At 38.4% G+C, this 14194-nt stretch overlaps 2 protein-coding genes across 2 annotated transcripts; one reads left to right on the forward strand and one right to left on the reverse strand.

The window, feature by feature from the left end:
- Positions 1–794: 794 nt before the first annotated feature.
- On the reverse strand, positions 795–7949 carry si:dkey-222f8.3 (uncharacterized protein LOC561722 homolog). The gene is made up of 7 exons (XM_040015722.1): positions 7819–7949; positions 5945–6044; positions 4076–4187; positions 3858–3979; positions 2617–2729; positions 1351–1504; positions 795–1255 (listed from the first exon to the last, which is right to left on the reverse strand). Exons 1-7 carry the CDS (start codon positions 7827–7829, stop codon positions 995–997), a joined length of 873 nt encoding a protein of 290 aa, XP_039871656.1. The 5' UTR covers positions 7830–7949; the 3' UTR covers positions 795–994.
- A 2570-nt stretch (positions 7950–10519) lies between these two features.
- pak1ip1 (PAK1 interacting protein 1) lies at positions 10520–14188 on the forward strand. The gene is made up of 10 exons (XM_040015888.1): positions 10520–10834; positions 11130–11292; positions 11558–11678; positions 11776–11850; positions 11945–11997; positions 12083–12228; positions 12436–12533; positions 12654–12753; positions 13221–13353; positions 13567–14188. The coding sequence occupies exons 1-10, from the start codon at positions 10757–10759 to the stop codon at positions 13677–13679; spliced, it is 1080 nt and encodes a 359-aa protein (XP_039871822.1). The 5' UTR covers positions 10520–10756; the 3' UTR covers positions 13680–14188.
- The last annotated feature ends 6 nt before the right edge of the window (positions 14189–14194 follow it).

Raw genomic sequence — 14194 nt, forward strand, 5'->3', positions numbered from 1 at the left:
TTCATAAATGTATTGGCTTACTTCTCTAAGTAGTAACGCAAACATAAATACACTAACTTCAAACAAACATAATACACGATAGTGATGCAGATCCTTAAAAATGCTTTTCTCCAGAAAACAGATAAAAGAGAAAACACAGAGAACAAAATGTTCAAATTCAACAAATATTTCAAGTGACATACTGTCAGAAACTGTCAGATCTAAATCTGTCACACAATTCAAAAACGGTTCAGAGATTTTTACAGATGCTTTTATTTGGTTCATAGTACACATCTTTCTCTTTGCAGTGAAACTTTGAAATAGTCTGTTTATCTACTGCTCAATATTTATTTTATTTTTTCCCCAGGACAGTAGATCATTCTTTTTTCTTTTTTTACGTTTTATTTATTTCCCAAAAGCCACTTCTCAAACTGTTTTGATCTTTCTACACTGCCAAATAACAATCTTCTGTATTTAGTTTCAGTCTCTTTTAAAGACTTACTGTTTTTGGGCTAAAACATTCTTATATACATAAAGACAGCCTTTAAAAAAAGACTTTAAAAAAGACTATTTATTCAAAGATGTGGCTTGGTTTTTATACTTCTCAGGCTCAAATAACGGCAAGTAGCCGTGAAAATGGTCAAATCCACATGTTTATCACACATGTTTGTATGTATTCATACTTTGTTTTTTGTTTTTAAATTTCTTAAAATGGAGATCTAGTTTCTGAAAAATTACCACTTTCATTTACACGCTGTACTAAGACTTAAAATATTAGGGCTATTTTTTCCTAACACAGAATACAAATACAAACATTTTGTTAACAAAACACTTTTTATTTTGTCTGTAACAGTTCATATGACAAAAATGTGTTCAATAACCGGTATATACTTCTCATGTTTAGTGCAGAGAGAACTTGATCCAGGTTTATGTTAGGGTTATACTGGGTTATACTGCACTGAAATAAGGTTTCGATTTAAACAAAAACATTTGCAAACTCTCGGCTGGTGTAAAGTTACAGATCCCTGTTGTTGCTGCTGAGCAGTTTGGGATAGGACGTGCCGATGGATTGCCCGTGCCGACAGACGACCAGCTCCAGCATGTACTCGTCCACTTTCACCACCACAGACGTCATCTTCTCAGTCGACATGAGGAAGATGATGGTGAAGAGAGCGACCTCAAACTCTGGACTGACACCAATGAAGGAGCCACCGATAGGCTTCACCAAGCCTTTCCAGCTGAACTGCAGGTTCAGGACGTGGTCGTCCTCATCAGGCTTTAAAAACAGTAAATGCAATTCAGCGACATGTGCGGCTATTTACTTTTCAATCAGTGCTTTTACAGTAACGAGCTGCTGTATCAGTTTCTTACTGTGTCTTTGTTATCTCTTGCTTTGTAGCCTTTATAGTCCACATGGTCGTGCTTTTCCTGAAGGTAGAACTGCACCCAGTTGTGAAGACCCATGATCTCCTTTCCATATTTGGCTTCTCCCACAAACACATGTTCAAATCCACAGGAATCCTCACTGTAATGAAAATAAAACCAACCAGCACACCCAGAGATACTTAAGTTCAGTCTCTCAGTGCTGTATGACCTCATTCATATCAAGACGCCTTATCTACAATGTTAACATTGCGGGGCAGACAGAAGGATAACAGCACAGATGGCAGCAGAGCCGGTGACTCACTTTTAACCCTCAAGTAACCAAGCCTCATTAACAACTAATTTATGAATGACTCCATTATATTTTATACAGGAAAACCTTTCTAATGGCTGTGTGTGATTATCATACCTATGCTGTTTTATTGTAATTAAAAAGATAAGTTAAAAAGCACAAACTGTAGGAAGAGACAAACTGTCACATCTTATAAAACAAATTTTCTTTGTTTCAGTGTAACTAGAAAAATAATACATTTTAAATATTAAACTAAACAAAGATTATAACCTCTGCACATTTGTACTCAACACTTCTCCTCCTAGTCACCTGTCATTGATCCAGGTGTTCAGAACTTTCAAAATTAAAAATTCAAGTAAAAAATTAAAGAGTGAGTTATGTATTACAGTGTGTTAACATCATTTTAACACCCAAATGTAGATAATCTAGTGACTCTGATCAAGAAATTAGAATTAAGTTATCACACTCTGTTGTTCATCCTGTGGAACTGTGAAAATGAGATGAAAAAAAATAAAGATGACAATAATAACAAAGGCTATAATGTTACTGTATAATGTTAAATATCAGTCTTTTCATTGTGCTTGCTACATTGGGGCTAATTTCTGGAAGCATTTTTTATTTATGATTAAAAGTGTCACAAAAACAGATGTAAGTATTTGGCTGGAGTTACAAGGTTAACCTCAGGAAGATTTAAATACATGTAGTTTATTGTCAGCCTTTTCAGACAAAAGCAGCTGTTAATTAACACAGAAAAAAAAACAAAAAATAAACCCAAAACACATTCAGGGAACACTGTGTTTTATTTTTAGATTCTTCACTGATTCTTGAGTTGTAAATTCATCTGCTCGTTCTGCTCCAGACCTGGATCTCATTTAAGTTTGCCTTTAACCAATCATTCAAACCGGTCCCTTCCTTCTCTTTTAAACATTGCAGCAGCGCCCCCTGTTGTTACAGTTACTCACCCTCCGCTCCTGTCCCTGTGGTACAGGCGGAACCAGATGTCATACAGCTGTCTCTTGAACTGCCCAAGGTCTGATGGTGACATCCCCTTCTTGACCAGATACTGGTGAGCACACTAAGAATAAAAACACAGTAACATACTTTGAAATTTCAGACATCCGAGTAAAAGATGTGACCTATCAATAGTATCGGAATAAACCATCGTTACATTAGAAAATTAATTCTTAGCCTTGAAGAAAAAAAAAAAAAAAAGAGCAAAAAAAACCCAAAAAAACAGATCCATGCCTGGAATGAAAATTTGAGCCAGCATAGATCAAAAGATCAAAAGTGCCTGGAAAATAAAAATACCCCCCCCCCCCCCCAACGCAAACGTAAACACAACACTGAGGTTAAAGTAATGAGTTACAGGAAAATCTAATCTTACTATAATAAACTAATCTCTATTTGAACTCCTACACAATCTGGAGATGATAAACTAAACTTGACACACAGGTTCATCTTTGGCCCCAGAAGGTTCTTATCTATATCAGATATTCTAATGTCATTGTGTTACCTGGCAACCACCGACCGACAGACTAAAATGACTCATCATTTATGTACCTATATAACATCTTATGAAATCATAGTATGGCATCATTTTTGTTTCATTACACAGTATCTGTTTTTTTATATACTCAGTGTTACATTACATCATTTGGGACATTAATTTATGAAGTCAAATTTCCTGTATTTAGAGACTACATTTAAAGTTTACTCTTGGATACATAACTTTATAAATGGTATCAAAAAAGTGGCATTTCAATCCATGTGAATTAGTTAAGCCTACAAAAAAAAAAAACAGTTCATGCATTCTTGTCAGCTGTATATTATTGACATGCACATAAGGCATGTAAACTACAATGAAAATTATAAATCTTTTTTTTAATAAATGTGTGTCAAGCGAACAAAATTTTGCAGTTATAGTTAACAATTGTACAGTTTTCATTATACACTTAAAGTGTACTAGCAGTGTCTGGCTGATGAGTGCAGAAGTTCATTTATTTTTTAGATAATTGTTCGTTGATGTGGTCTCTTGACTGTAAATTCATTATTCTGTATATAAGCATAAAACGACTTCCATATTGGTCTGCTGTTTATTTGTTTTTAACATCTACCACACCTCTTTTTTACTTTTCTCTAACCAATCAGTAAACAACAGCTTAAATGATTTCTGAGCTCATGCCCTCCTATGAATCCGCTGTACCTTCATGACATCTGTCTCCACGATGGCATCGATAAAGAGCTTGTTCTCTTTGAGCTCTTCTGAGGTGACCGTCTCTGACACACCTGTAGACATCTCATAGTTGTCCAGCAAGCTGATGAAATCTGAATAAAAAGGCGTAACCTCATTAAACTGTTTAATCGCTGTTGTTCCAAATAAACACAATAAAGAAAACCTTTATAGGCCTGACTCATACTCACATTCATATGTCTTAATGCTCTTCAGTTTGTCTTCATTCACATATGTGAAGAGTGGAGCTTTGGCCTGGTCTCTGGCAACGTTACTGCCCTGAGCCACATAACCCGCCTTCCCCTAAATATAAAAACACAAACATTCAGCAACATGTTAAAACTGAACAAACAAATATGAGGATTCATAAATAATTGACATGTAAGCAGCTCATAAAAGCATCACCCAGTTTCAATGCTAAATACACTTAAGCAGCTGCTTGACGACGCCAACTTCACTGAACACACACACACAGCAACCTATAACTGAAAACACACACAATGGACAAAAACAAACAAATGGCCGACTGTACCCTCATACACACAATAATAACATGGACTGAACCACCACTCCACACCATTAGCACTTTATATAACCACTATAGAAATTAGCCAGATATCTCACTGATCTAAACTGCACGACTGTAAATGCTGTATAGACAATCATTCTGTACAATACAATAATTATAGTTCTACAACTGTTTACAACTGTATATAACTTGTATAGTTCACATTTCATATTTCTGTATAGTTTTCATATTTATATCCTGTTCATAGCTTGTACACTCACTACAGCCTGTACATACTTATAGTTCATAACATACCTTCATACCTTGTACATTGTAACATACCCATAATAGACACATATTTTTCACCCTCATTCCTATAATAGACCCATTTTTATATAATATATCTATATTATTGCTAAAGCACTCTCCGGAATGGATGCAAGCTGCATTTTGTTGCCTTGTACTTGTGACATGTGCAATGACAATAAAGTTGAATTCTATTCTATTTTATTCAACCACTTGAAACACTGAAGGAAAAGAATTAAGATAAAATTTACCAGTGGGCTGTGAGGCAACAGTGCTAAACACCATGACTCATCCTTCATTTCTTGCTTTAGCTTTTTCTGGCACTAGCCAGCACATATGGGCCTAAAGTGAAGGCACAAACTAGAACAACATCTCCCCACATCTGGCACTGTGTGACGGGGAAAATGTGCAACAAATCAGAAATGAGCCGGGCTTAACTTTTAACAGCACTCAGTGTGATGGTGCACTCAAACCAACCATTGCAAAGTTAATCTTACTAGTTATCTCCAAAAGTTTATTTCTGTTCATGTGGACGTAGCGTTTTCAGCGGGAGAAAGTGCTGAGACTGAAGAAGTCACTTGGATGAGTGACGAAACGTTTCTCCCACTGACAACCCTACGTCCACATGAACAGAAATAAACTTTTGGAGATTTACTTACCTGGATGATTGAGCATGCATCAAGACGTCTTACTAGTTATTATGTTATGACTAAGTGTTATGTGTTGTGACTCCAGTAATCTGCACTGACAGCTAACTGATGGAATAGGAATCCTGTGTGGGCATGATGGTTTGACTGGACTTAACAATGACAGCATGTTCATCATTGTGTGAATTCTATCTGCTGTCTTTAGTGTTTTGTAGCATAATTTCATTGGGGATTATTAAAGTATTCTGATTGCGATTCTAATTATGATTTAGCTTTAAAATGTCTAAAATTAAATTAGCTTTGTCACAGAACTCCAAACATTCTGATTTATTTACTGCAAAACGTTTCAATCTGTTCAGTTTCATTATAAAACAGATTAAAAAACAAAACTTTGTCAAATAACATTCAGAAGTACTTGTCACTGAGCAACAACGCTCACAGAACGTCACCACTGTAAATGTTTGAATATACATTAAAACACCTACACTCCAGAACCCCCATCAGGCTTCCAGTCCACACAAAGGTTTGCATTTATTGCATGCATCAGTGACTGCCTGCTTTGCATTGCAGAAAAGCTGCGATGCCCTTTTAGCACTGACCTGGAGGGAAATCCTGTAATCGGTCCCAGGTCTCAGGCGGTTTTTATCCAGGTGCCAGAGCTGGTTGAGTACCTTGGTGAGGTCCTGATCGGCCTTTTGACTGTTAAATAAAAATGAATAAATTAAAAAAAAAAAAAACACAGGCAGACAAACATGGTGAATTATGAAGCAGGCCTAAAAACTGCAGTGTATGTGTGAATGGAAACATGGACATGGAAAAGGAAGAGACGCAGAGGGTTGACGTGACAGAGAGGACGCTAGGTACAGGTTGCGAGGCAGATGACCTGTTTTGCCGACCCCTTAAAGAAGAAGAAGACAATGAAGAAGACAAAGAAAAGAAGAAGAAAGAAATGACTAACCGGGGTGTAATGTTCACATGTTTTTGCTATTTCTTCTGTCCTCAAGTAGAGTTTTACAGAGAAACACACTAAAATAACTTCTCTCAGCATATGCTTGCTCCCACTATTCAGATTAAAAGAGAAGTGACTTCTCACGCTGTCTATGCACTGAGAGGAACTGGAGTGAATGGCCAGTCTGTTTACTTTATTGTTTTTCATAGCTACCATGCAGTTTGGGATAGTCCTCCTTTTTGTTTCAAACTACTGGTGATGAAATCTGCCGTGACAATTTTGTTTTCCCCACTCATGTGACTAATTCTTTCTGCAGAAAGCAGTTAACAGGAAGTTAACTGCTCTTCTTAGAATGAATTAGTAAGGTATACAAAACGAAAACGGCGTTTCCAAAACAAACATACATTACTCCTGTGCCTCAGTCGAAAGCAGCTTGTACATCTGTTTCAGGATGTGTGTCGTTTTTTCTTTTTTTTTAAATTCTCAGTTACTTAGGTTTAAAACATAAGGCGCCTGTGATACAGTTAAGGACCTAGTTATCTAAATCATAAAAACAGTTTCCCACATAGTAACAGCAGTGCTTAGCTGTGTAAATGACTCACATATCTATACAGCCATGCACAATGACTCTCCATTAAAACCCAGGTTGTCCGACACAGGTGATCTAAATAATGTTTTAATTAAGTGAAGACTCTTGACTTCAACACAAGCAGCAGCTGAAGGCTTTGTGTTGTCTCCTATCACATGTTATGCTGTAAGTCTTCTCCTTTGTTAGATAGCACAATGGCGCCAGATGAAAGCTAAAAAGCCAGCGGGGAAAACTTCAGCTTCAGCTCTAAATAATGATCCCACCTCCATATTAAGTAACAGCTGCATGGATCAGTGAATGTGGGAGGGCTGTAATGTGAAACCTACAGATACCACTAAAACTATAACATCTCTGCTTTAGTTTTCTTCAATTACATCAATAAATGCTAAAACAATTGCACTGAGGCGGACTAACAACCACACCCTATGTCTGACACGTTACAATACGTTGAGCGAGAAGCAGATGACAGGATGGAGCACGTACTGAGGCAGAAGGTCCTCTGTGTTTAGCCTGAGTACAGGAGGGAGCGACTACAGTTTTATTACAGCAGAGGAGGCTCTCCATGAAGTTCTCCATGTCCTGTTTGTTGTATAATTCAACCCACTAATCATTCCCAGACCCCGCTGCAGGCTCCTCTTACGCACATGACGTCCACGCAGCAGATGCACAGAGTGCAGTCTGCATTGAGGAACAGCTGTCGGGGAAACAAACCCGGACTTTATCGTGACAAAACTATCGAGGAGAACCATCAAAGGTGTGACGTTACACTGTAACTACATGTTTACATCAAACATGTCTTCGTTAGACGGAAACAAACGCGTTGAAACGGCCGAAAAGCGGCTGAAAACGACAACACGCAAATTTAAATTTCTCTGAAAGTTGAGAAGACGCCAAGTCATCCTTCTGCGCGTGCGTTATTTTAATCCCAAACTCACCTTCTCGACATGATTTTGTTGAGAGGAAAAACTCACTGAGACTTTTCTTATGCTCTCTGAAACAAATCTCCGGAATCCGCAGACTGTTAACTCAGCCGTCAATCATGACGTCACCAAGGGAGCCAGCCAATTACAAGACAGGAGAGTAAACGCTGCTCTCCACCCCCTCCCCTCGCTCGTCAGACGTGGGATAAATTACAGTAATTTTGTTCTCTATCCCCATAAACTCAACTCAAACTTTTCATTGTCAAAGTAAACTCGTTATGGATGTCAATCCAGCAGTTCCGTGTGAGAAAAGGTGTAATCCTCTGAAACAGGAAAAATAAGTAACATGTGATCAGGCCCGGCCCTAACCAATCTGGCGCCCTAGGCAAGATTTTAGGTGGCGCCCCCCTACATCGGCAGTGTAGTGTATGTACTCACAAGAAACCGAATAGCTTTGTCTTTGACCTTTTTTTTTTTACTTAAAGAAAGCAAATTCACAATCAGAATAATTAACAAGATAAAAAAAATATATGAATAAATAAATGAATACAAAAAAATAAAAAATGAATTTATGAAATACAATAACACCGCTTGATGCTGCTGCAAAACTGGTGGGTTGTGCTGCTGAAGTGGAGGCAGCAGCGGTAGATGTGGTAGATGGCCCAGGGGTGGGATTTAGAAACTTCAACAGTGCATCTGAAGAGAGGAGTATGTGACACCACTGAGTATTAAAGTCTAATAATAAAAACATATGATTCCAGGAATAAAATGAAATGATATAATATAAATGAAAAACCAAAGAGATATATGTATGATGTTAACTGATATGCAAATTAGATTAGATTCAATTTATTGTCATCATTACAGTGAAATGCTGAATAGCAGAATGCAAAGTAACAGTATAATATCATATGAGAATGTTATGTTATGATTATCTTTGACCGAATCACAGCAGTGCTCATATTAAAAAACAGCATTCCCTCTCATGTGATATTGCTTAATTAACATTAATGATGTGCACTTTAACAACTAGGCTTACAACTATAATATATACAGGGGTGGAAAAGTGACTATTACCTGCAGGGTAAACGTTAGCTAACCAGAAGGCAATAACAATGTAAACAAAAAACACCTGCTTAAAAGATGAATACAAATGAGGAATGGTGGGAAAGGTGGGAGTACTGTAATTACCTAACGTTACATTATTATTTTCCATAACAATTTAGCCCCCTCCACAATATTAACTGACGTTAAAACAGTTAACTAGCTATTTATTGATTAGCAATTAGCGAATCATGTAACATTAGCTTAATGCTAAAAATTTAGGTTACTATCACATTCAGACAAATAATTTCATGTAGGCTAACGTTACCTACCTCTGTCTTTTTCTCGTTTCTCCTCCTCTTCTTTTCTCTTTTTTCTTCCCTGGGCACCTGACAGTTTTGGCCGTTTTGACATCTTGTGTTGATTTTTTGATGTGGTGACGTCCAAAAGGAACCATGATACGGGAAGGGAGGGGGCGCACCGTGCGGGGAGGGGGGGCGTAATGTTGTAACAAATAATATTTCTATTAAATAAGCTTTACTTTGCATTTTAATTAACGTGGGATTATTTTTTGTATTTAGAAATAATAGTACCAACTTCTTTTTTTTTCCCAACATTTGTGGCACTGGCGTGGCGCCCCCTGATGGACGGCGCCCTTAGCATTTGCCTATACGGCCTATGCCACGGGCCGGCCCTGCATGTCATAAAGGTGGAGGTTTTAGGGTCATAACAATACTTTTTAGCCTCACTTGGAATTCACACGCACTTGCAATCCCTTTTAAAGGTAAATGTTTTCACAATCAAATGCATTCAATTAATTATTATAATCATCAACTACTATTATCAGTAAGTGTGAGCTCAAATATCAAGGTAGAAGTTTGGGGAGTTTTATGATCATGTCGGCTTAATTTGGAGGCAAAGGCATTTGGGCAGCTTGCAGTCACTAAGTCGACCGAGAACCCCTCTGTATACCAAAATATTCTAGAGTCATATGTGAGGCATAACTGCCTGACAACTAAAACCTGGGTGAAATCGTGTCAATGAACAGCACGAGCAGCCGCAAATCTACAAAAGAATGGCAGAAAAAGAAAAGAATGAAATGAAAAGACCCAGCCAAAGTCCAGATCTCATCCTGATTAAAATGGTGCTGTGCACAAATAAATGCTGGCAAACCTCAATGAACTGAAGCAACACTGTAAAGAGGAGTGGGGCAAAATCCTGCCACGATAATGTGAGAAACTGGTAAAGTCCTACAGAAAACACAAGTACTTCAACTTATTGGTATTAAAGGTGGTTCAACAGGCTCCTTCTGTATTTTGTCTTAGTTTGTATTAAATAAATAGCAACACTGTGTAATGTTTTATATGTTGCTGTTCAGCTGAGCTTGTACTGGTAGCAAGAAACAAATGATTTTTTTTATTATGTCCTGATACATAAAACCTTATTTCTTTATTTCTTTTTTTTTTTTACCATGACTCAAAATTACAAAATTATAGAAAATCAGGCAAAGATTAATCTTAGTTTCTCCTGTGGTCCCTTGGAATAATTAAAATTCCCACCAGTCTTTTAGAGTCTGAAAATCAACGTAAAAAAAAAACATAACTGAACGATGACGACTTTTATTTTGAAAAAGTCTTAACGACAAATGGTAAGAAAGTGCGTTTGCGCATGCGCAGTCACTCCACATGTTATTTTGGCACTGAACGTGTGTTTAGCTAAAAAGAGTTACCTTTTTCGCGTGCGAGCATTCGCACCACGCTTTTTACTGTCCTTGCCTTTCTCTTGTTGGTGTTCTATTACTGTTTTAGCAGCTGTTACACAAACTGCTCGAGGAAATCTGCTCAGAAAATCGGGAAATTTTAAGGAAAGCTAATTAGCCGGCTAGCTGAGCTCACTGTAGTCCAGCAGCATGGCAGCTGTGTTGGAGCTGGTCGCTGGCAGTTATGAACAGATCACCTTCGGTTATCAAGTAAAAACTGACGAAAAGGTAAGCTGGAGTCTCACAAAGCAACGACCTGTGTGTCACATAAAGGGTGTGAAGTTGTAATAATAACAAGCTCAAGTGTTTGTTGGTTGGATGATGAACATGATTTGTCATGATTTGTATGCAATGCAGTATTTATTTGATTATGAAGCACATTCATTGCCCAGTATATGAAAGGAGTGTAATGTAAGAAGTTTCGTGACTCACTCCTTTTTCTCTAACAGTCTGCGGATTAATTTATATGCAAATAAATTGTTTTGTTATTAAAAAGTTTTCTTTAAAAATAATTGTCATGCAGGAGTGGACAGCCAAAGCAGAATTCACACATCACGCTCACACAGCTTCAGTATCCGCAGTGGCTGCCAGTGAGAGGTTTGTCGTGACGGGGAGCAAAGATGAGACCATCCAAGTGTACAACATGAAGAAAAGGATCGAGCACGGTGCTTTGCTGTATCATGACGGTGAGTTTGTAAATTGTAATTAGTCTGTTTGATTTCTTCAGTTAAACATCAAAAACACCTAATATAGAAGTGACCTGTTGAATAATTCAAAGTGCGCTGACTTGATATTTTGTTTAAACTCAGTTTATTTCAAATTATTTTCTCAGCAATTTGAATTAACCTGAGGTTTAGATTGTTTTTGTTTTTTTTGGTGGTGGAAACTCAAAGCAGTAACGTAAACGTCTGCCTGGTTTCTGCTTGTGGTGCTGACTGACTTCCTGCACAGGTACCATCACTTGCCTCGAGTTTTACGGGACGTCTCACTTACTGAGTGGAGGAGAGGACGGACTCCTGTGTGTGTGGAGCACGAAGAAGTGGGAGTGTCTGAAATCCATCAAAGCTCACAAGTAAGCGCACAGAAAGACGGCACAGACACACAGAGAGGGTTATTTCTTTATGTTTGGTAGCGTCATCAGTGTTGCTTTGTGCTGTGATGTCATTCAGAGGTCATGTGACATCGCTGTCCATCCATCCGTCTGGGAAGCTTGCGCTCTCAGTTGGGACCGATAAGACACTGAGGTAAATTTCACAGCTCTCTTTAATGGTAGATGACTCAGATGATCCGTTTGCACTGATGAACAATGTTGGCTGTTGTGTCTTTGTATCCATGCAGAACCTGGAATCTCATTAATGGAAGATCAGCGTTCATCAAAAACATAAAGCAGAGTAAGCTCCCCTTTAACCTTTTGGGCGGTGAGGAAATTGTTGACGCATTTATGATTCAAACCTGTGTTCTTTGCACACCTGACAGATGCACACATTGTCAGGTGGTCACCAGACGGGGACAGATACGTGGTCGTGATGAACGACAAAGTGAACATCTACGAGCTGGAGACAGCCACTGTGACGGGAACGGTCGCAAACCCCAAAAGGATCGCTTCTGTCAATTTTTTAAACGTGAGCTCGCTGACCACGACATATCCAAAAGCCAGATTTTGACTACAGTTCTGACACAAAGTAAATGCCACATTTTCAGAGGTAGAATCACACAGACACAACATTAAGTGTTGTTGTCAATTTTCAAGAAGTGGATCCCCTCAAGATGAGGCATTTTCATATGAAGGATAAGCATATCTATAAAAACAACCACCGCTTATCTTTCAGAACTCCATCCTGGCCGTTGCAGGAGACGATGAAACTGTGAGGTTGTGTGATGTGGAGAAAGCAAAATGGGTGTGTGATTTCAAGGCTCACGAAACCAGGTGAATTCATTTATTCATTGTTTTCCCACCAATCATGCGTAGATCATACTGTCAATATTCTGATACGCGTGACGATGGGAGAAGAAGTCAGCTTATCTTTGTGTCCGTTTGTGATGTCAGAGTGAAGACGGTCGACAGTGTGAACGTGGATGATTACTCTGTGGTGGTGACTGCGTCAAATGATGGTTTCATCAAAATGTGGAAAATTCATCTTAAAGAGGTACGCTGCGTCCTGATATTAGCTTTCTGGAGAACATGCATTCTTTGTTAATGTGGAAATGGACTTGTTGTAGACTACAAGCCACTGAGACCCACACACACATTCATACGTCACCTTTATTCTGGGCTTTTGTGCACTTTTTGCCTGTTATACTGACAAATTTGGGGTTAAGTATTGAGTTAAGTATGCACAAGGACACTAAGAAGCTGGGTCCTCCGGGTTTCTCTCCTGGAGCATTTTTTTTAGTCGACTAAAAGAGATCATAGATGCTGATTTTTCTTTTTTTAATTTATTAATTTATGTATTTATTTTTGCATTAACGTTGCTGACAATATTAGTAATACAATAAGATAAAATATCTTGATGGGTTCCTTTTAACAAGAACAAACTCAAACTTAAGTGTGTTTAAAATAAATATGGTATATTTATGATTATCCCGGTGAGCTAATACTTCTGCTGACCACCAGGAGCTGGAACCTCCCACACTCCTTGGGGAAGTGAACACATCAGCCAGACTGACATGCCTTGCTGTGAGGAGAACTTCACCGATGCAGCAGGAGATCACTGAGGAAGAAGCACCCCAGGCAACAACATCTGAAGGTGAGGTTGTGGAAACACTTCAGCTGCTTCATGATGATGATCGGTGAGGGGCGTCCTCTGCAGGACACTCAGCTCGCCTGAATGTGCGATCCGCTCATCGGGGCATTGAGTCATTACCTCACATTCTGATCTGTTCTTCTCTACTTAATATCACTTCCTACGGGCGAGGGAATGTAAACCTGAGCTAACACCCTGCTCTGTGTTTATCCGTAGAACTACTTCCCGAACTTCTAAGGACAAAGAGAGTCCGAATTGCCACAGAAGAAGTCGTCCTGGAAGACGAGAGCAAGCCCAAGAAGAAGAAGAAAAAGAACAGTGGAAAATAGAATAAAATGTTTTATTACCCATACACATGTGGATTTTTGTTATGACGACCTGCAGTGTTCTACATCAAACGTGAACTTATCGCTGATGAAAGAAAAGCAGAACAAGATGGATGATATAATATTTCATAACATTCAAAAGACTGGCAGTTCTTGTAGAATCAAACTGAAAGTTACACGTCAAACAAAAGGAAAGCGGACTATAATGAGACCCATGTCCGTGAGTTTCCCCAGGCTGCACGCAGACAACTACTCTATATAAAAGTAGACTTCACAGCACAAACACTGTGGCAAATGCAAAAAAGTGCCTGGAGTCTGAAGCTACCAATGATGTAATGTGCCAGAGCAAATGTAACAAAGATTTATTATTTTTCTTCACAGCTCAGAACCTTTCTTAAAACAGCTTAGGCTGGACATCTGCCAGCATCTTGGTATGTTGTACACATTTTGTTATAGGTAAGATAAAGCACAACTGCTGAGTGTATTTTTTTTAAATAAATACATTTTCTGTCCCCGTG

This window comes from Simochromis diagramma, unplaced genomic scaffold, assembly GCF_900408965.1.
Source record: "Simochromis diagramma unplaced genomic scaffold, fSimDia1.1 OVJJ01000205.1, whole genome shotgun sequence".
NCBI lineage: Eukaryota > Metazoa > Chordata > Actinopteri > Cichliformes > Cichlidae > Simochromis > Simochromis diagramma.